Source organism: Eptesicus fuscus, chromosome 21 (genome assembly GCF_027574615.1).
Source record: "Eptesicus fuscus isolate TK198812 chromosome 21, DD_ASM_mEF_20220401, whole genome shotgun sequence".
NCBI lineage: Eukaryota > Metazoa > Chordata > Mammalia > Chiroptera > Vespertilionidae > Eptesicus > Eptesicus fuscus.
Genome location: NC_072493.1, coordinates 6375139 through 6395926, shown reverse-complemented (window position 1 = coordinate 6395926; position 20788 = coordinate 6375139). Strand labels below are relative to the sequence as shown.

The following is a 20788-nucleotide window of genomic DNA, read 5'->3' as shown; positions in this document are numbered from 1 at the left end:
CACCGGCCAGGCAACAGCAGATTTGGAAGTAGGGCATCACTGTATTCTCTCAACAAATGGATTTCAGAGTGAATCTCAGTTCTATAGAGTTGCTTTTGTGAATTCTAACTTAGAATTTCTGGCTTTTAAAAATTATTATTATTATTATTATTTTAAATATATTTTAAAATTGATTTCAGAGAGAAAGAGAGAGGGAGAGATAGAAAGATCAATGATGATCGGCTGCCTCCTGCATGCCCTACACTGGGGATCGAGCCTGCAACTCAGGCATGTGCCCTTGACCAGGAATTGAACCATGACCTCCTGGCTCATAGGTCGACGCTCAACCACTAAGCCACACTAGCCAGGGCATAACATCTCAGTTTTCAGTTTCCAAAATGATATGAAGTTGTCTCATGAGCTCTAGTTAAGAGGTTGTGGGGGGTGCAGGGTGGGGGGGTGTGTGTGGCCTGAGCCTGGGGTCACCCAGCCTTGGGTTTGGGTGAGTTTCTCCCAAAAGAGCCCTGTGAGGAAGGGGCTGGCTCGCTCAGCCTCTGGGGGAGCCGGGTGGGGGAGCAGGGTGAGGGTGAGGGTGGGGGTGCTGGCCTCAGAGGACCCCATCTGAGTTCTGGCTCCGGCTGGCTCTGTGAACACAGCCTCGCCCTCAGGGGCATTGTGGGGCTGGGGAATGGGGTGCAGTGTGGGGGTGTGGGGGTCGGCCTCCTGGCCCTCTGGGTGCCTGCCGCTCACCTGGGGCTTTACTGACGCTGTTCCTCTCACAGCCTGCGACGTGAGCGAGAGCAGTTATTTCTATTTCTTCTCATTGTTTGGTTAATCCTCACCTGAGGACATTTTCCCGTTGATTTTAGAGGGAGTGGCAGGGAGTGGGGGAGACAGAGAGAGAAACATCCATGTGAGAGAGACACATGGGTTGGTTGACTGTCTGCGCCCTGACAAGGGCCGGGGATCGAGCCTGCAACCGAGGTACGTGCCCTTGACCAGATTCAAACACGGGACCCTTCAGGCCACAGGTCGAGGCTCTATCCACTGAGCCACACTGGACAGGACAACCAGAACCATTCAGACCCTCCGCACGGCCTCCTGGGGTCTCCCGGACAGTCCCGGGGGAACCAGCTCTATCACGGCCCTTTCCCAATGAGGAAACCGAGGCACAGGAAACGGAATGACTCCCCCCCCCCGGGCCGGCCTCAGGGCTGTGCACACCGCTGTGCGCTGGGGACCCCACGCGGGAGGCCCCGCCGCCTCGGGGAGGGTGCGGTACCCGTGTCACCGCGTTCCGTGGCCTCAGGCCTGAGGGGCTGAAGGTGTGCGTGATTCTCACCGCTCTCCTTCCAGCTCTCCTTCCCTGAGAACCCACCTAGAAGCCTCTTCCCCTCCTGGTCCCCCTCCCGCTTCTCCAGGGAAGGAGTGAGCAGCCGTGATTTCATGGGCCGCCAGGGGGCGCTGCCCGCAGAGAAACCGAACCTCCTCCAGGCCCAAGCCTGGGCTCCCCTCTCCTCCCCACCCCCGGAGCTGGGCTCTCCCTAACCTGGGCTGGGGCGCAGCCTCAGTCACCCCAACTCAAGCTAAAGCTCCCCGTTAGGGGTATATGGGGTTTGCCCCTGCGGCCAGGGGAGCCCTGGCTAACACTTCCGGCCTCCCTGTAGGGGGACAGGGGAGGGGGGAGGGGAGGACAGGTAACTAAGGTATAAGTGATGACGGGACAGGTTCAGGAATGGAAATACGTCCTGGAGCGCTGGGCAGCATCCTGCCCGCAGCTGGCTCTGCTGCCAGGGCACTGAGAGTGGAAGGGAGGGGAGGAACAGAGAGAAACGTGGATGTGAGAGAGACACATGGACTGGTTGCTGCCCGCATGTGCCCTGACCGGGGAGGAGCCTGCAACCCAGGTACAGGCCCATGACCAGAATCAAACCTGGGATCCTTCAGTCCACAGGCCACTGACCCAACCTGGCCAGGGCTCTGTGTTCACACACACACACACACACACACACACGCACACACTCGATTCTATCAGAGCGGGGGCAGCAGGGAACCTCCAGAGCTGACAGATGTACTGATGGCCTTGATGGTGCTGATGGTTCCATGGGTGTGTACTTGCCCCAGATTTATCGAATTTTAGATATTGCATATGAACAGCTTTCTGGGTGCTGATCACAGCTCAATAAAGTGGTTGAAACTGTGCACAGCTGTGCAGCCGGGCGTCACTGACGATGGGGATGCACTCCGGGAAACGCGTCGTCGGGCAGTTCTGTGGTTGTGCACACGCCCCGGAGTGCACCGTCGCTCCCGGGCCACACGCCTGCACAGCGTGTCAGTGTGCTGACCACCGCAGGCAACCGCAGCACGGTGGGAAGTGTTTGTGGGTCCACACCCACCAGCACACAGAACAGGTCAAGTAAAACTACGATGTAAAGGTTAAAAAGGCAGGGCCAGGGTGCAAGTTATACTGTTACATTGTTGCTGGCATCACTGGGTGGTTAGTTATGCTGTAACATTGTTGCTGACATCACTGGGTGGTTAGTTATGCTGTTACATTGTTGCTGGCATCACTGGGTGGTTAGTTATGTTACATTGTTGCTGGCATCACTGGGTGGTTAGTTATGCTGTTACATTGTTGCTGACATCACTGGGTGGTTAGTTAGTTGTTACATTGTTGCTGACATCACTGGGTGGTTATTTAGTTGTTACATTGTTGCTGACATGTACTGTGTAGTTAGTTGTTACATTGTTGCTGACATCACTGTGTAGTTAGTTGTTACATTGTTGCTGACATCACTGTGTAGTTAGTTGTTACATTGTTGCTGACATCACTGTGTAGTTAGTTAGTTGTTACATTGTTGCTGACATGTACTGTGTAGTTAGTTGTTACATTGTTGCTGACATCACTGTGTAGTTAGTTGTTACATTGTTGCTGACATCACTGGGAGGTTAGTTATGTTGTTACATCGTTGCTGACATCTCTGTGTAGTTAGTTGTTACATTGTTGCTGACATCTCTGTGTAGTTAGTTGTTACATTGTTGCTGACATCTCTGTGTAGTTGGGCCTAAACCAGCTCGAACTGAACAGGTGCAGACATCGTTTTCCTGACATGATTCCCTAAGCCGAACAATGGAACCGCTATTCACTCAGCTCTTAGGTGGTATTTCCCCTCCTGGTCCCCTTCCGCGTCTCCTGGGAAGGAGTGAGCCGCCGTGATTTCATGGGCCGCCAGGGGGCGCGGCCCGCAGAGAAACCGAACCTCTTCCAGGCCCAAGCGTGGGCTCCCCTCTCCTCCCCACCCCGGAGCTGGGCTGGAACGCGTGTCCGCTGGTGCAGATGACCTTACAAGCAATCTCTAACTTGGGGACTTGGGGATCTGCGGGGCCCTGTTACCCACACTCCTCAGGCCCTTTGCACCCTCCAGGCTTCCCATCAGCTTGGTCCTGGAGCCCTAGGAGTGAAGGTGCCCTTGGCCTTTCCTCCAGTTCCCCTCTCTCCCAACCTCCGCCCCGCCCCGCCCCCGCCCCCAGGCCTGAGGCTCTGCTATTAGACTCTGGCCTGTCAGTCACCAAACACTAACTTAGCCCCTTCCTCCCAGGCCCTGTGCTCCGGCGCGCGGGGCTGGGGAGGAGGTGGGTCCCTAGACCCGAGGGCCCACAGAGCCCAAGGGAGACAGGGGCTCCTGTTGGGCGGGGTGAAGGGCAGGGGTGCCCTTGGGGCCACACAGCAGACCCGGGGGCCGGGCCGGGTCGGAGGGGCGCACGCCCTGCCCGGAGTCCTCCCGAGAGGTTGGTGACCAGGGACCCGAGCGCGGTGGCTGCGGCCTGAGGACCCGGTCCCGCTGCTCCGTGTTCCATGGCGACCCGGAAGGTCCCCGCGCCCGAGCCGGAAGGCGGGAGGGCGGGGCCTGCGCGCGGAGCTCCCGGTCTGGGTGACCCTCGGGCGCGCGGCCCGAGTCCCCGGGAGGCGGCGGGTGACCGCGCGCCGGCCTCCAGCAGGTGAGCGCCCGCGGGCCGGGCCGGGAGGGGCGGCCGGGGAGAGGCGCGCGAGTCCGGGGCCCGCGGGGCTGACCTGCACTGGCGGGCGGACCCGGGCGGTTCATTCATTTTCCGGATGGAGACGTGGAGCGCGGAGCGTGCGGTCGGCCCGGAGGAAGCGGAAGCGCGAATGAGGGTGGCCCCGGGCGCCTGACCCGGCCGCACCCAGCGCCCCGCGGGGACCCGGTGCCAGGCCCGTCACTCGCCGCACCAGCCGGGGAAGGGGTGTGTGTGACCTCCCGCAGGGACCCGGTGCCCCAGGTACCTGTGTCCCTGCCCCGTCACCGGTGTGCGGGGTGTGCCCTGCCGCCGGGCCGGGCGCGCGTCGGGGCGGGTGTTACGGGCGCGGGCGGAGTCCTGGCGGCACCTGCGAACGTGCGCGCACCTGGCCAGCCCCGCGGGAGGAGGCTCTGAGCGAGGGGTTAGGGGTGACCCGGGAGGTGTGTCAGCGATGTAGGAGGGGGTGCGTTTTGGCCGGGCCTGGTAGCTTCTTGAGTCTTTAAAAAAGAGAGTTGGAAGAGCTTGGGCAGGCCTGGCGCAGCGCAGCTCCGGCCTCAGTTGCCGGGGAAGGCAGGTCCATGCGGCCAGCCCTCTGACTTTTCGGCAGAGACGGGCTCCGAGGTGCATGTGCCATCTCCCGATTTAAACGCCAGCAACTGTTCCCCTAGAAAGAAAAGGTCTTCCTAAGGGGGAGCAACAGGCACGGGTCTGCGATGAATAAAAATAGCTCTCGGGGAGTCACTGCTCCCGGCAGAACCCCAAATCGTGTTGCGATGAGGGGACCAGGGCAGGGGGCGTTTCCGAGCCGGGAGGGGAACGAGTCCCGGGAAGGACACGAGTCCGCTGGTGCAGATGACCTGACCCCGTGACCTGAGTCTCCGCCGAGTTTTCATTTTCAGTCCCTGGTCCTCCGCCAGGAGGCAGACTGCTTTCTTGTTATCTCTGCACCCAGTTCTCTGGGCCGCAGGGGAGTCAGGAGGTGTTTGGGGGACCAGGCCTCCCCACCCCCAACCTGCCAGCCCCAGGGCCCTGCAGGGCCCGCCCTCCGCTGCCTCCAACCCCACCTGGCAGACAGACTGGTCTGGCTGATGCTGTTTCCCAATTTCTGACTCGAGGACGGAGTCAGGGACGCCGGGTCCGGGTCAGGCCCTTCAGTCTTGCCTCCCGGGTGCGGCTGGAGACCCCCTGGGCTCCTGTGAAGGCAGCGTCCCCCACCAGGCTGCTGGGCTGACATGACCTTCAGTGAGCTGTGCCCTTGGGGGACCCGTCATCCGGGGAATGTGAGAGGGCCCGGCCGGCGTGGCTCAGAGCTTGAGGGTCCACCCATGAACCAGGTCACGGTTCGATTCGTGTCAGGGCACAGGCCCGGGTTGTGGGATTGATCCCCAGTGTGGGGTCATGCAGAAGGCACCGGCGCAGGGGACTGCAGCTCTCCTGGGCCTGCGAGAAGTTCTGAAACCCTGCCTGTGGGCGGGGCAGATCCGGGATTTGATCTGAGAACTCCCCGTTTTCCCCCGGGACCTGGAGGACAGTTGCACATTGGAGACGGGTCCGGACTACCCGTGGTTTAAAAAAAGCCCTCATCAACCCACAGACATGGAGCAAGGGGCTGCCCTGTGGCCTCCTGGGCCTCAGCAGCTGTCAGCATGAGTCATCTGTTGGAGGGGGAGGGGGAGGCAGAGGGAGGTGCCTCCTTGGCTTGGCTGCAGCTCAAGCTGGAAATAGGTCCGCTTTGATTTTATTTCCCAGCCCCGCCAGGCGGGGGCGCTCCATACCCAGGACCCTGGGCAGAGCCTGCCCCGCCCTGCCATGTCCCACCTGCCAGCTGGGCAAACAGCCTCCTGACCCCAGAGACTTGCTGTCACCTTGTTCCCAAGGTCAGGTCCTGCTCCGTAGGATCCACGTGTCCTCGGGTCCCTGGGATTGTCTGAATCTTTTCTCCTCTGGCTGGTGCGTCTTCCTGCCGCGGCCCGGCCCACGAATGGGGGTGGGCTGCCTTTTACAGCGGTTGCTTTTTCTTCTTCTTTTTTTCTCTTTTTCTTGATTTCAGAGAGTAAAGGAGAGGGAGGGGGAGAGAGAGAGAGATATCAGTGATGAGAGAATCATCGATGGACTGCCTCCTGCACGCCCCTCACTGAGGATGGAGCCCACAACCCGGGCCTGTGCCCTGATGGGAATTTGAACCCTGACCTCCTGGGTCATAGGTCGATGCTCAATCACTGAGCCATGCTGGCCGGGCCTGTTTGCTTATTGACTACTGGCCGCCCCGCTTTCTCGGTGACAGAGGGCTTGTCACGTGACGGTGCTGTCCTCTCGCCCACGGCAGAGCTGGGGTCCTCCGGGAGCAGGGTCCGCCCTGGACACTGGGAAGAGTGAGCTTCGGGCGGGAACACTGACGCGTGGGAACCCTCCCTCCTGCAGGCCGGCGGGGCACGCGATGCCCCTGATGGTGGAGGACGCCATGAAGCTGCTGTGCTCCCTCTCGGAGGCGAGGAAGATGAAGGCGGCCGTCAAGCACGCGGGGCGGGGCGCCCTGGTCACCGGCGCCGTGGCGTTTGTCGGGGGCCTGGTTGGGGGCCCGCCGGGACTGGCCGTTGGTGAGTGCAGGGCCCCGCGGGGTGGGGGATGAAGCCTCGGGTCCACAGGGGCCTCACAGGAGCCGGCGACCCCCTGGAGGGGCTGGGAGCTGAGTCTGAGACACGGCCTTTGTGGACAGACGTGTCCGGGGAACACACGTGTTGTGTCTCAGAAGCGCTGGGCTCCTCCTGTGGGGCCGTGCATGCGGACTGGAGGACGCCCTGCCCGAGGGGTGTGCCCTGTGCCCCTGGGTAGGCCCGTTCCTGTCTTATTGCAGGGACAGGGGGAGCTGGGATCCAGGCCTCTGGCCGCTCACCGTAGCTGTTCAGAGAGCGCCGCCCCCCTCTCCACCCCCTCCCACCCCGGTCCCCAGTCTGTGCAGGAGAAGGCGCCCACGGTCTCCCACAATGCACCTGCCCTTGGTCACCCCCCTCCTCCCATCTGGGGACCAGTTTGTGGCAATGAGGGAGGTTTGGCCGCTTCCCATGGTCCCTTGGAGGTCAAGTGAGTTGCTCCCTCTAGTCTGGGAGCAGGGGGATTCCTGGGTGACCCCAACCACGGACTGTGACCTGGACCACAAACTGAGAACTAGACCACGGGCTGTGACCCGGACTACAGCTGTGACTCGGACCACAGGCTGTGACCCCGACCACGGACTGTGACCCAGACCACGAACTGAGAACCAGACCACGGACTGTGACCCAGACCATGGGCTGTGACTCGGACCACGACTATGACCCAGACCACGGGCTGTGACCCAGACCACTGGCCGTGACCCGGACCACGGGCTGTGACTCGGACCACGGCTGTGACCCGGACCATGGGCTGTGACTCAGACCATGGCTGTGACCAAGACCACGGGCTGTGACCCGGACCACGGGCTGTGACTCGGACCACGGCTGTGACCCAAACCACGGGCTGTGACCCGGACCATGGCTGTGACCCGGACCACGGGCCGTGACCCGGACCACTGGCCATGACACGGACCACGGGCTGTGACCCAGATCACAGCTGTGACCCGGACCACGGGCTGTGACTCGGACCACGGCTGTGACCCAAACCACGGGCCGTGACCCGGACCACTGGCCGTGACACGGACCACAGCTGTGACCCGGACCACGGGCTGTGACCCGGACCACGGGCTGTGACCCGGACCACGGGCTGTGACCCGGACCACGGCTGTGACCCGGACCACGGGCCGTGACCCGGACCACTGGCTGTGACCCGGACCACAGCTGTGACCCGGACCACGGGCTGTGGCCCGGACCACTGGCCGAGACACGGACCACGGGCTGTGACCTGGACCACAGCTGTGACCCGGACCACGGGCTGTGACCCGGACCACAGCTGTGACCAGGACCACGGGCTGTGACCCGGACCATGGCTGTGACCCGGACCACGGGCTGTGACCCGGACCATGGCTGTGACCCGGACCACGGGCTGTGACTCGGACCACGGCTGTGACCCAAACCACGGGCTGTGACCCGGACCACGGGCCGTGACCCGGACCACAGGCTGTGACCCGGACCACAGCTGTGACCCGGACCACGGGCTGTGGCCCGAGCCATGGGCTGTGACCCGGACCACGGGCTGTGACCCGGACCACGGGCTGTGACCCGGACCACAGCTGTGACCCGGACCACGGGCTGTGACCCGGACCACGGCTGTGACCCGGACCACGGGCCGTGACCCGGACCACGGGCTGTGGCCCGAGCCATGGGCTGCCACCTGAATCCTGTGACGAGCTCCCAGCGAGCTCCGAGACTGGCATAGGGAACAGCCCAACTAACCGAATCTCCTGTCCCCCAGGGGGCGCCGTCGGGGGGCTCTTAGGGGCCTGGATGACGAGCGGGCAGTTTAAGCCGGTCCCCCAGATCCTCATGGAGCTGCCGCCCGCCGAGCAGGAGAAGCTGCTCAGCCAGGTCACGGCCATCGTCAGGCACCTGGAGTGGACGGACGCCGTGCAGCTCACCATGCTGGTCATGGGCAGCGAGGCCCTGCAGGAGCGGCTGCTGGCGCTGCTCGTGGGCTACGTCACCAAGGAGCTGCAGGCCGAAGTGCAGTACGGCGACTAGGCTCGGGGGCACCTAACTCGGGGGGCTCCCGGGGGCCCTGTGCTGGGTCCTGATCTGGGCAATACTGATGAAGATGCCGTGGGCGCGGCCCGTGGGCAGCTACGGAGCAGAGGCGCCTGTGGCTGCCGCGGGACAGGCTCTGCATCCCCGCTCCTGACACGGAGGGCGGAGGGGTCAGCTGCTCGGCTGTGAAGGTGACTCTGTCCGGGCCCCCCTGGCGGGACTGGGGCCCCTCCAGGCCCTGCTGGAATCATGCGGCCCCTGAGAGCACCCCCTGCCCCCCAGTCCCTTCCGAGGGGCCTCATGGGGAGGGAGTGGGGGGCACCAAGGGCACCGGCCCAGCTGCCCGGCCTCACCCCTCTGGGTCCGCTGGGGGAGCCGCTGCGGCAGGAGGAGCTGTGCTCCTGGTGACCTGGTGGACCAGGACGACCCCTGAGAAGTGACCGCCCTAAAGTCCCACACTGTCCTGCCTCCAGAACCGCAGGCCCGTCTGCGACCCCACACGGTTCTGAACAGTCTTTGCCCTCTGATTCCTGAAAAGATCGCTAACCCGGGAGGCGTGCACCCCCACCGCCAGGGACAAAGGGAAGGCCCGGGGCTGGGGACTTTACACGTGGAAGGAAGCTGGGGATTCCCTGCCTGAGGCCCCCTTTCCAGGCTGCTCTGCCTCCCCGTGCCTCCAGGGGGCACTGCTCCACCTCCCTGGTTGTGTGTGTGTGTGTGTGTGTGTGTGTGTGTGTGTGTGTGTGTGTGTATGGGGGGGTGCCCTCCTGCCCAGGATGTCAGAGCCCCCACTCCATGTGCACAGAAACCTGGAGGGTGGATGGAACCTGGGGCTTCAGGAAGGACGGAGCCTTTGGTCTCAGACGTTGCCCCCCAGCTGCCTGGGCCCGGGGTGGCCGCCTGCCTTGATCACGTCTGTGCTGCTCGAGGGCTGGCAGGGTGGCCCATCTGGATGGTTCTCCTCAGACAACGTGACCGGGGTTATTCACGTGGGGTCGTCCTCTGCCAGGCCCAGGGGCACAGGGGTCAGAGGTCCCACACCACTGAAGCTCCTCCTCTCCTTGGCCGGCCTGCCTTTCCCCGGGGAAACAGCCTGGGGAGGACAGGGCCCCACCCCTGACCCCGGGGGCTGGAGGCTCCATTCCTGACCCTGAGGATTGGAGGTCACACCCCTGACCCCGGGGGCTGGAGGCCCCACGCCAGTGCTGAGCCATTGCCCATGACCAGCCGGGTCCTGGGAGGCTGCAGTGGGCTTTGGGCCCCAGAGCCCCCTCGGGGCTGAAGGTCCTTACCCGGCTCCCCTCAGGCCTGCTCAGCCCCTGGGCTTATTTTCTTGTAAAAACCTTCACTTTGTTATTTTTGAAAAGGCCACCACACGCTGGTCCACAATCAGGTACAAGCATAAAAGGACTTCCTCCTCGGCTGCCCACTGCCCCGCCCCTCTTGTCAATCACTGTTGTGTGCATCCACTCGGTTTAACCATGGTCTTTGAAAAGGATTTGTTTCCCTTTATTTTTCAATGCTGATTGCCAAAAACTTGGAAAAACGCAGACGTGTATCTATACTAATAAAAGGGTAGTATGCTAATTAGACTGGGAGCCCTTCCAGGAGACCTTCCGGATGTTCTTCTAGACAAAGCCATGGTGGTGGGACTGAGGTAGAGGCGGTTAGAGGCCAAGAGGGGAAGGCAGTAGTGGGTGATCAGGCCAGGATGGGTTGGCAGTTGTGGGTGATCAGGCAGGTGGGGGGCGGGGCCATTGGGGATGTCGCTGAAGAGGAAGAAGGCGCGCGGCTGGGCCTTCTTGCGGCACTCCTTGGTCAGCACGCCCTCGCCCAGCAGCACGGGGCTGGGCAGTGCCAGCGGCTGCCCCGGCGCTCGGAAGCAGCTCTCCACCTGGGTGATGCGCTGGTGGTTGATCTCCGTGTTGGCCAGGTGCTCCACCATCGTCGTGGGCTGTGGAGGGCGCACAGGGCGTCAGGGGGCAGCACACTGCCCACCCATCTCCACCACCCTCCGTGCCCAGAGGCCGAGCCTTAGACAAGGAGTCACTGGGAGGCGAGGGGTACCCGGGGAGGGCCGTGGGGAGCCAGGGATGGGGAGGCAGCTGGGAGGATGGTGACATGGAGAGCATCCTAGGGTCAGAGAACAGCAAGGATCACGTCAGCTCATTCCTATGTGGCATCTAAGGAACAAAAAAGGATGGCCTGGTGGGCGTGGCTCCATGGCTGAGCATCGACCTGTGGACCAGGAGACCACAGTTCGATTCCGGGTCATGGCCCTTGCTGGGTTTGTGGGCTCAATCCCCAGTAGGAGGCGTGCAGGTGGCAGCCGATCCATGGTTCTCTCTCATCATTGATGTTTCTATCTCTCTCTCTCCTTCTCCCTTCCTCTGTGAAATCAATAAAAATATATTTTAAAGAAATAAACTGATGAACAAAATAGATCCAGAGACACAGAATCATAGAACAGACTGTTGAACCTCAGAGGAAGGTGGAGGAGGATAAGTGGGAGAAAGGAGATCAAGGACCGTGTATGCATCGATGCATAACCCATGGACACAGACTATAGGGTGGGGAGGGCCTGGGTGGAGAGCAGGGGGCGGGCTAGAGGGGGTCAATGGGGAAAAAAGGGGGACATATGTAATACTTTCAAAAAAAAGATTAAAAAAAAGAAAGACCAGGACACCACACTGTCCCTGGCGGCGGCGGGGACCCCGGGAGCCTTGGCAGACGGGGTGGGACACAGCTCCACGGCGTCCAGCGCCTGCCTCCCTCGCTCAGATCTCAGCTCCATGCGAGCAGGAGCCTTTTCTGGTTCATGGCTGTAGCCATACTGTTTTAGAATACACGGACAAGTTTATCACCATACTGGAACTTAACATCCTTCAGATGGTGTTTCTCGGAAGTTTGCTCAACTCTATATTTTGGATACAGCAGAAGCGACAAGTAAAAGATTAGCAATGCCAGAAAACCAGGGCTGCTCAGAACGACTCATGATCAACATCAACAACCTCATGCATGAAATAAATGAATTAACAAATTCGTACAAGATGCTACATGAGGTAGAAAAGGAAGCCCAATCTGAAGCAGCAGCAAAAGGTATTGCTCCCATGGAAGTAATAATGGTGATTAAATATGATTGTAACAGTGACCCAGGTAGATATAATTCTCCCCATGTAACCGAGGTTGCTGTCATATTCAGAAATGAAGATGGAGAATCTCCTTTTGAAAGGGACTTGCTCATTCATTGTAAACCAGATCCCAATAATTCAAATTCCACTAAAATGAAACAAATCAGTATCCTGTTTCCTACATTAGATGCAATGACATATCCTATTCTTTTTCCACCTGGTGAAAAGGCTGGGGAACAGATATTGCATTAAGACTCAGAGATGACAGTGTAATCGACAATAATACTAGACAAAATGTAAGGACATGAGTCACACAAATGCAATATTATGGATTTCACCTTCCCGTCTGGGACACATTCAATCCTATTTTAAATGCAGGAAAGTTAACTCAACAGTTTATTGTGGATTCATATTTTAAAAATGGAGTCCAATTGGATAAATTTCATTAAAATAAACCAATCTAAGTTGAGAGTTGAAAAATACAGTGGTTTGATGGATTATCTCAAATCTAGATCTGAAAATGACAATGTGCCGATTGGTAAAATGATAATACTTCCATCACCTTTCGAGGGTAGTCCCAGATATATGCAGCAGTGATATCAGGATGCTATGGCAATTGTAACGAAGTATGGCAAGCCTGATTTATTCATGACCATGACATGCAACCCCAAATGGGCAGATATTACAAACAATTTAAAATGCTGGCAAAAAGTTGAAAACAGACCTGACTTGGTAGCCAGAGTTTTTAATATTAAGCTGAATGCTCTTTTAAATGATATATGTAAATTCCATTTATTTGGCAAAGTAATAGCTAAAATTCATGTCATTGAATTTCAGAAACGTGGACTGCATCACGCTCACATATTGATATTAGATAGTGAATCCAAATTACGAACGGAAGATGACATTGACCGTATAGTTAAGGCAGAAATTCCCGATGAAGACCGTGTCCTTGACTTTTTCAAATTGTAAAATCAAATATGTTACATGGACCATGTGGAATACAAAATCCAAATAGTCCATGTATGGAAAATGTTCAAAGGGATATCCAAAAGAATTTCAAAATGTGACCATTGGAAATATTGATAGATATCCCAAATACAAACGAAGATCTGGTAGCACCATGTCTATTGGAAATAAAGTTGTCGATAACACTTGGATTGTCCCTTATAACCCATATTTGTGCCTCAAATATAACTGTCATATAAATGTTGAAGTCTGTTCATCAATTAAAAGTATCAAATATTTATTTAAATACATATATAAAGGGCACAATTGTGCAGATATTCACATTTCTGAAAAAAATATTATCAATCGTGATGAAGTACAGGACTTCATTGACTCCAGGCATGTGAGTGCTCCTGAGGCTGTTTGGAGACTTTTTGCAATGCGAATGCACGACCCATCTCATGCAATCACAGGGTTAGCTATTCATTTGCCAAATGATCAGAATTTGTATTTTTATGCTGAAGTTTTGGACAGGGCTAAAAGGCATAACTCAACTTTGATGGTTTGGTTCTTATTGAATAGAGAAGATTCTGATGCATGTAATTATTATTAATGGGAGATTCCACAGCATTATGTGTTTAATAATTCTTTGTGGACAAAACGCCGAAAGGGTGGGAATAAAGTATTGGGTAGACTGTTCACTGTGAGCTTTAGAGAACCGAACGATATTACCTTAGACTTTTCCTTCTGCATGTAAAAGGTGCGATAAGTTTTGAGGATCTGCGAACTGTAGGAGGTGTAACTTATGATACATTCCGTGAAGCTGCTAAACACCGAGGATTATTACTTGACGACATTATCTGGAAAGATAGCTTGATGATGCAATCGTCCTTAATATGCCCAAACAACTGCGGCAACTTTTTGCATACATATGTGTGTTTGGGTGTCCTTCTGCTGCAGACAAATTATGGGATGAGAATAAATCTCATTTTATTGAAGATTTCTGTTGGAAATTACACAGAAGAGAAGGTGCCTATGTAAACTCTGAAATGCCTGTCCTTAACGAAATTCAGGAGATATTCACATTGCATGTAATGAAATGTTCACATTCAAACTTCCGGACTATCCTTTATTAATGAATGCAAATACATGTGATCAATCGTAGGAGCGACAACAGGCAGAGGTTTTGATAAATTCTCTGAATGATGAACAGTTGGCAGCCTTTCAGACTATAACTTTAGCCATCGAAGATCAAACTGTAGACCCCAAATGCACGAATTTCATGCACCAGCCCACTAGTAGTAAGAATAATTAGAGCAATGATTCCTGGGTCTATTTAGAAAATCTCTTCAGTTGGTGGTGATTCAAGAGGCATGGGATATCCTGGATATCTTGAAACTGGAGGTTTGCTGCCATAAAAGTAGAAACCCTTCAGGCATTCAAATGCAACCTCATCTTTGTAGAAAATTTTTTCTTTCATTTCTGACAATGGTTTTCCATATTTGAGTACTGGCGGTTCACACTGTACCACGTTACATGGAGGAGGGTCACTATTCCATTTGCCAGGCCCAGAACAAGTAAGCTTGCTCTCTCCAACAAATGAATACTCCTGAGGTCCACCTGAAGGGTCACAAGTATAACTCACTACTTCATTAAATTCAAACACAAACCTCCAGCTATTCGTGTGTTTTCCGTTGTCTATTTTCCCAGGTGCTTCACACAAAAGCTCCATAGCTGCAATAAAAGTGAACGTCTTTATCAAGTTGAAAGCCCGTCTGTGGTTCATATTGTTCATATAGTTCACCATTAGGAACGTTAGGGTTGGACATTGCCTTTTGTTACAAGCGTCATCAACAGGGTACCATGAGTTATTTTTCTCACAAAAGGTGGTGAGGCCATAAAAAAAAAAAAAAGGCATAAACATATCCTGGCCTAGATTCATAAAATATTTTCTCCCAGGTGACCATGAAGATGGAGGGGTGCCCTTAAAGTGCATAGATTGATACACTGGTGGTTTCCCACAGTCCTTCTCTAGTTCGGTTCCGGAGCGCACGCCCTCTCCAGGTTCCTACCAAAGGCGGTGGGTTACTGGAGCACGAGGGTCACCAAAGCGATCCTCATGAAGCACCAAGAAGGAAAGGGACCCCGGGGGGTAGGGCGGGGGGGAGGTGGCCTGCGTGGCTCCCAAGACCAGGTCATTTTCCAGGAGGTCAGCGGGAATCCTACCAACTTTCTTTTTACTTATGGTGTCTTACTAATGGTGAGATTTAATGCTTGAATAATAATTTTTAGTTTACTTTGTAAATAGTAGTGGAAGAGATTTTAAAATTTCCCCTTTTTAGGCTTAAATTTACTTTCAAACAGTATTCCTTTTGGCTAGTGCTCACTTTCATATGTAATCAAATTTTACTTCGGACTTTGTTAGAACCAATTTCTCCTAAAATATTGGCTTATCATATAAATGAGTTTATATGAGACCTTGATTATATTGTGAATAGCTAACTTATTAAGTAATTAAAGTGGGCACCTTTATTGAAAAAGCCAAGTAAGTAAACTTATACACTTGATTTATGAAGTACAGATGCCGCCCCACCCTCCAGCCAATCTGAAGAGCAGGCTGGGTGGGGTTTGAGGCATTATGTATGCTCCTGTCTTGAAATTTCGCTGCTGCCTGCCAAGCTTAGAAGCTGACACCTCTATCACATTTAAACATATATGTAGAACACAGTTCTTAATTTTTATTTAATAAAGCTTCCCACACGATTTCAAGTATATTAGATCGGCCTCATTTACTTTAAAAATATTTCTTTTAAGAAGAGAATGAATCCTTGAATCATTCCAGGGCCCTTGAAATGTCCCAAAGCTATCTCTGGTTCAAGTACTGAAATTTAACTTGGAAAGACTATCAAATATACATAACCTAAAGATTATATTACATACCTTTTGTAATTATTCTAAAAGACATCAATTAAATTTAAACTGGTTTTAATATTAAAGATTTGGTTCAGACCATAGAATTAATCCTCTTTTTTAATCATGCCAATAAAATATTATATCCTAGGTTGAAATTTTACCACACGTAGTACACATAAAGACTACACTATATTTTGAACTACTCATTTTTCAGAGAAAATGCAAAAATAATTTTTCTTAAAAATGAATTTCCATACTTCATGCATTCTACTATCACAACTATATAATTGCTCCCAACTTAGTTTGAACTTTTAACTCTTAGAAGCCTCAACTTTTAGGCAGCAAGTCAAATACTCACATTTCTCAGATTAAAAATAAATTTATATTTTAAGGACATATTTTAAATAGAATACAAGGCATATCAATTAATAGATTTAAATCTATCCTTTAGAATTTTCATATGAGGCAAACTCAGATTAATATTTCAGTATCCTGTTATTTCAAAATACCTAGATATTTAATAATTTTTATTATTTAATTCAGCAAATTCCAAAGGTTCAAGTTACCAAAGACGTTGGAAAACTATGTTTAGTCATAGATACCAGGTAATTACTACTGAAAATATTTTTTACCATATACTCTTCATTTTAGTTATATATATTTTGCCTTAACAACTTTGAGATTTTAAAGCCAATTATTATTACCCAAGGCATTTTCCTTGGCAAATTCTGTAACAGAGATAACTCACTGGCTTTCAGTGGCTTTAATGTTAAAATATTTTATTTTATTTTATTTTTCTTTATAAAAACAGGAGTGCCCTCAGGACCTGGGAGGCAAACTTGGAATGAGGTCTATTATTATTCAAGAACTATCCATGATTATAGAAACACTAATCTTTTTAAAAATATATATTTTTATTGATTTTTTACAGAGAGGAAGGGAGAGGGATAGAGAGTTAGAAACATCGATGGGAGAGAAACATCGATTCAGCTGCCTCCTGCACACTCTCTACTGGGGATGTGCCCGCAACCAAGGTACATGCCCTTGACCAGAATCGAAGCTGGGACCCTTCAGTCCGAAGACTGATGCTCTATCCACTGAGCAAAACTGGCTAGGGTGAGGAAACACTCATCTTATTGCCCAAACACAGCCTGTATATTTTCCTTGTGTCATTTTTGCCATCTTCCAAAGAACAACAGTCTCGAGCCTATTCTATAGCATCTGTGAAGGGATGGGACTTAGGCCAAGAAGCCACCCAAAATCAGGTGGGGAGCCTCCCCCTTGAACTAGCCTTTTTCTCTTCAAGGGTAGAAAAGTCCCAGACGCATCCCTAAATTGTGATAAATGTCTCATCTATCCAAATTTCCAATGACGGACTGGGATATAAAAACATGGCGAAAGTGAGACTTATAAGAACGCTCCCGAGAGAGGACGTCCATTTTACAGGATCACCAAGGGACCTAGTAATCACTGGGCTGGGGCCTTTCTTAGTTACCTCCCTTTTCTAGGGAATTTTCCTAGGACCTGTGTTATCGGCCACGTGTACCGCTCATATTCCTTCTCCCCACCCCCACATTCTGTTTGCTCTGGGGAAATTTAGTAATAGCCTGGCCATCTACTGTTTCTTTTCTATTAAAATAAATTAAAGGCATGCTTAATAGACTAACAATAAACACATTAAACCAAACAAAGAAGACAGATAAGACAACAATCAACAGACACTCATATATATGATATTTATAAGCGTGCATAACACATAGACAAGACTTAATAAATCAGAGTTCTTTTCACGGATCTTTCAGATGTTTTACATCGCCTGGGACTTACAGCCAGATGCGGCCTAGATCTCAGCCTGCTGTTCACAGATCTTATCCTATTCTGCTCTCCACAGCACTAACTGGCATCTAAAGTCGTCTTAGCTAAAATCTGCCAGTCCCAATGCGTCATATGGTAATTTTCAGACAAAGCATCAACGAGTCCTTTTGTGAAAGGACTGTTAGCCCCATTTTCTCTAGCTGGTAATCTTTCCCACACTAGAGGCAGAGGATCGGGGCCTTAGGAGTTACAGACTTTTGATCCCCAATATGAAGTGGGCATAATGCAGTTCGAACAAGAGCCCACCTAGTTAAAGATGACAAGGGCACTCACTTTCCTTGAGCCTGATTTAAGAGAGTACTGTTATCCTTGAGCATGCAAGCTAAAAATTTACAATGATGTTTTTGCCTTTTACTCAAATTCTTCCCATGATAGCCTGGCTGAATCAAAATGTTGCCCGTCCACTAACTGTCGAGACTCCGAAGCTGGCACGAGCTTCATGTGCAGTGAACGTCCCACCTTTCTGGGGAATTTCCACATTTCCTTTTTCACTTCGATTTTATCACAGGCAAATCTTTTCCTCCAGGTCCTTGTTCGGGCACCAGAATGCCACAACGTTTTGCGGCAGGGTTCAGGATCTGAAGGAGGGGCCGATGCACAAATGAAAATGCTAGACAAGAAATATGAAATCAGGAGGCATGGGGCCAGGTGGGACCTCTCTCTTGGAGAGGCACACCAAAACCTGGGCTTATCTGCTTCTCATTCAGTGTTAGATACACATCCTGCCCTCGGTAAACTTTGGCAAACAGCAGACACACCGTCTCTAAGGGCAGTAAAGATCAGTAAAGGACAGTAAGGTCCAGTAAACATTTACTTTGAGGTTATCAGGTCAGGAAATTGCTTCGAGCCACCATTATCTCCACACAGCCCTGCTAACGCCCAAGGTCCATCGGCCTTCCGCGTTCCTTGGTGCTCTCTTATCACAGTATTGGGAAAGGGGTGGCTTCCTGCTGGTAAGGTTTCTGTACTGGAAGTTAGTCCTAACCGGACACATGGCTTCCCTGGGCACAGGAGGATGAGGACCAGGAGGCACCAACCCCCAACACCTGGACACAGTGCGGGGCGGGAGGCCTGGGCAGGCTGCGGCCACAGCCTGGGGGGCACTGCTGCTCGGGGAGCCACATGCCCAGCCCAACGGAGCCCAGCTGATGGGCAGGTGGGCACCAGCAAGGGGGTGGGCAGGCCTGGTTCCCGGAGCCCCATGGTCCCTGGGGGAGGCCTGGTCTCGGGTCACATGCGGTGGATCACGGCCTCGGAGAAGCAAGACCCGCTCTGTCCCATGAAACGCCCGGGCCTGTCCCTCGGGCAGCACAGCTCTCGGCTGAGCAATGGCCTTCGGCCCCAGGAGGGTGAGTGTGGGGTTTGCTGTCTGGAAAGAGAACAACCTGAAGTGGACAGAGACCCCCATGTCCGGAGGAGGGTGCTGGGGGTGCCACTGCCACCGCCGCCCACCAGCCAGGGCGGGGTCCTGGGGAGCCGGGCAGCTTCGGGGTCTCCCGCCCTCGGGAGCAGGAGGCTGTGCAGGCGGATGCAGGGTGACTGGGCCTTCCCGCAGCCCGTGGCCCGCAGCTGCCGCCGCACGCACTCCTCGATGTGGCGGATCCACTCTTGGCGCTCCGTGGCCGAGGCGGCCGACACCACGAAGGACTTGTGGGCCGTGCGGATCAGCCAGCGGTTGCGGGCCTGCAGCGTCTCGGGCAGCGGCTCCAGCGTCACCTCCTCCAGCGGGATGACGCGCTGGGCGCGGTAGCGGCGCCCGCTGAGCACGATGCTGCCCTAGACCAGGATGTCGCTGAAGAGGAAGAAGGCGCGCGGCTGGGCCCTCTTGCGGCACTCCTTGGTCAGCACGCCCTCGCCCAGCAGCACGCGGCCCGGCAGCGCCAGCGGCTGCCCCGACGCCCCGAAGCAGCTCTCCACCTGGGCGATGCGCCGGCAGGTGATCTCCATGTTGGCCATGTTGTGGAACGAATGTGAGTGAACGACCACTGGAGTCCAGACCAAATTAAAATTTAGGGAGCCTTTATTAGCTGACTGTTGACTGCTCTGCCTTTCTCCATGCAGGGAGTCCAGAGAGCAGCCCCGACCCTTTGTGCAGGACTGCTTTTAAGCACATTTACCACATCTTGTTTTTGCAGAGCAAGCAATTTAAGACAAAACAGTTTTTCTTAAGTAATGTCAGGGTCATATTCTTGATGACCATGTTATTTACAGGGTCATCCTGTTCTTCAGAAAGCTGACAGTGTTCTATCTGGCAAGGCTACTTTGTGATTCAAGGCTAAGTCCACTAGGAGGAAGCATGCTCAAAAATTTCTACTCTCTAACAGCCTGGTGCTCCACCATCGTGGTGGGCTGTGGAGGGCGCCCAGGGCATCAGGGGGAGGCACCCAGGAGGGACCACACTGCCCACCCATCTCCAACCCCCTCTGTGCCCAGAGGCCCAGCCTTAGACAAGGCGTCACTGGGCGGCGAGGGGTCCCCGCAGAGGGGCGTGGGGAGCCAGGGATGGGGAGGCAGCAGGGAGGATGGTGACATGGAGAGCATCATGGGAAGTGAAATAAGCCCGTCAGAGAACAAGGATCACATGAGCTCACTCCTATGTGGCATCTAAGGGACAAAATAAACGGATGGCCCGGTGGGCGTGGCTCCGTAGCTGAACGTCGACCTGTGGACCAGGAGGTCGAGGGGTGTTTCTGGGTCAGCACTCAGGCCCCCGTTGGGCCCCCTGTGGGAAGCCGGGGCTGGTGCACCGCACAAGGGGCTCAGGCCTAGTCCCTGAGCGCTGGCCTCCCGCCCGCAGCTCCTCCTGCAGGAGCGGCTGTTCCAGGCGGCGGACCGGGCGTGTGCCGCACGCAGACCTCGCTGGTGCTCGGACAGCCCTGCTGGGACCATCGCGGAGCCTGCCGGGCGCCCTGGCGACAAGCCCACGCCACGCCACGGCCTTTAGGCTGAGCTGGGCCCTGGGATGGAGGCGGAGGCTCCTGGGAGGAGCTCAGGGAGCAGCGGAGGGGACACGCCAGGCAGTGACCTGGTCCCCACAGAGAGAACCAGGGCGCTGCCCGGCGGCGGGAGGGCGTGAGACGGCGGGGCTCGCACGTGGGATGGTGTCTGCGGCTGCACCTGCCCCGACCTCGCGGGTCAGCAGGACGGACACCAAGCGCTGAGGATCCCGGGGCGGGCCCAGTGGTCAGATAGGAGGTCAGGGTCAGATTCCCGGTCAGGGCACAGGCCTGGGGTGGGGGCTGGATCCCC

The 20788-nt window shown here is 54.4% G+C and overlaps 2 protein-coding genes across 3 annotated transcripts; one reads left to right on the top strand and one right to left on the bottom strand.

Moving 5' to 3' along the window:
- Positions 1-3883: 3883 nt before the first annotated feature.
- LOC103284672 (protein C19orf12 homolog) lies at positions 3884-9366 on the top strand. 2 transcript variants are annotated; one of them, XM_028143406.2, is made up of 3 exons: positions 3884-3978; positions 6439-6614; positions 8404-9366. In XM_028143406.2, the coding sequence occupies exons 2-3, from the start codon at positions 6455-6457 to the stop codon at positions 8667-8669; spliced, it is 426 nt and encodes a 141-aa protein (XP_027999207.2). In that variant the 5' UTR covers positions 3884-3978; positions 6439-6454; the 3' UTR covers positions 8670-9366. The 2 variants fall into 2 exon arrangements, with proteins under 2 accessions (XP_027999207.2, XP_054566886.1); XM_054710911.1 differs by lacking the exon at positions 3884-3978 and adding an exon at positions 4051-4278.
- A 4721-nt stretch (positions 9367-14087) lies between these two features.
- LOC103284865 (membrane cofactor protein) lies at positions 14088-14675 on the bottom strand. Its single transcript, XM_028142628.2, is given in 3 exon segments — positions 14088-14478; positions 14480-14573; positions 14576-14675. Coding segments are annotated over 3 exon segments (585 nt in total).
- Positions 14676-20788: the final 6113 nt, after the last annotated feature.

Excerpts from the sequence above, each read along its gene's own strand:
- LOC103284672 (XM_028143406.2), top strand. The coding sequence starts at position 6,455 with ATGCCCCTGATGGTGGAGGACGCCATGAAGCTGCTGTGCTCCCTCTCG. Across the intron at positions 6,615-8,403 it reads CCCGCCGGGACTGGCCGTTG|GGGGCGCCGTCGGGGGGCTC; the intron begins GTGAGTGCAGGG and ends CCTGTCCCCCAG.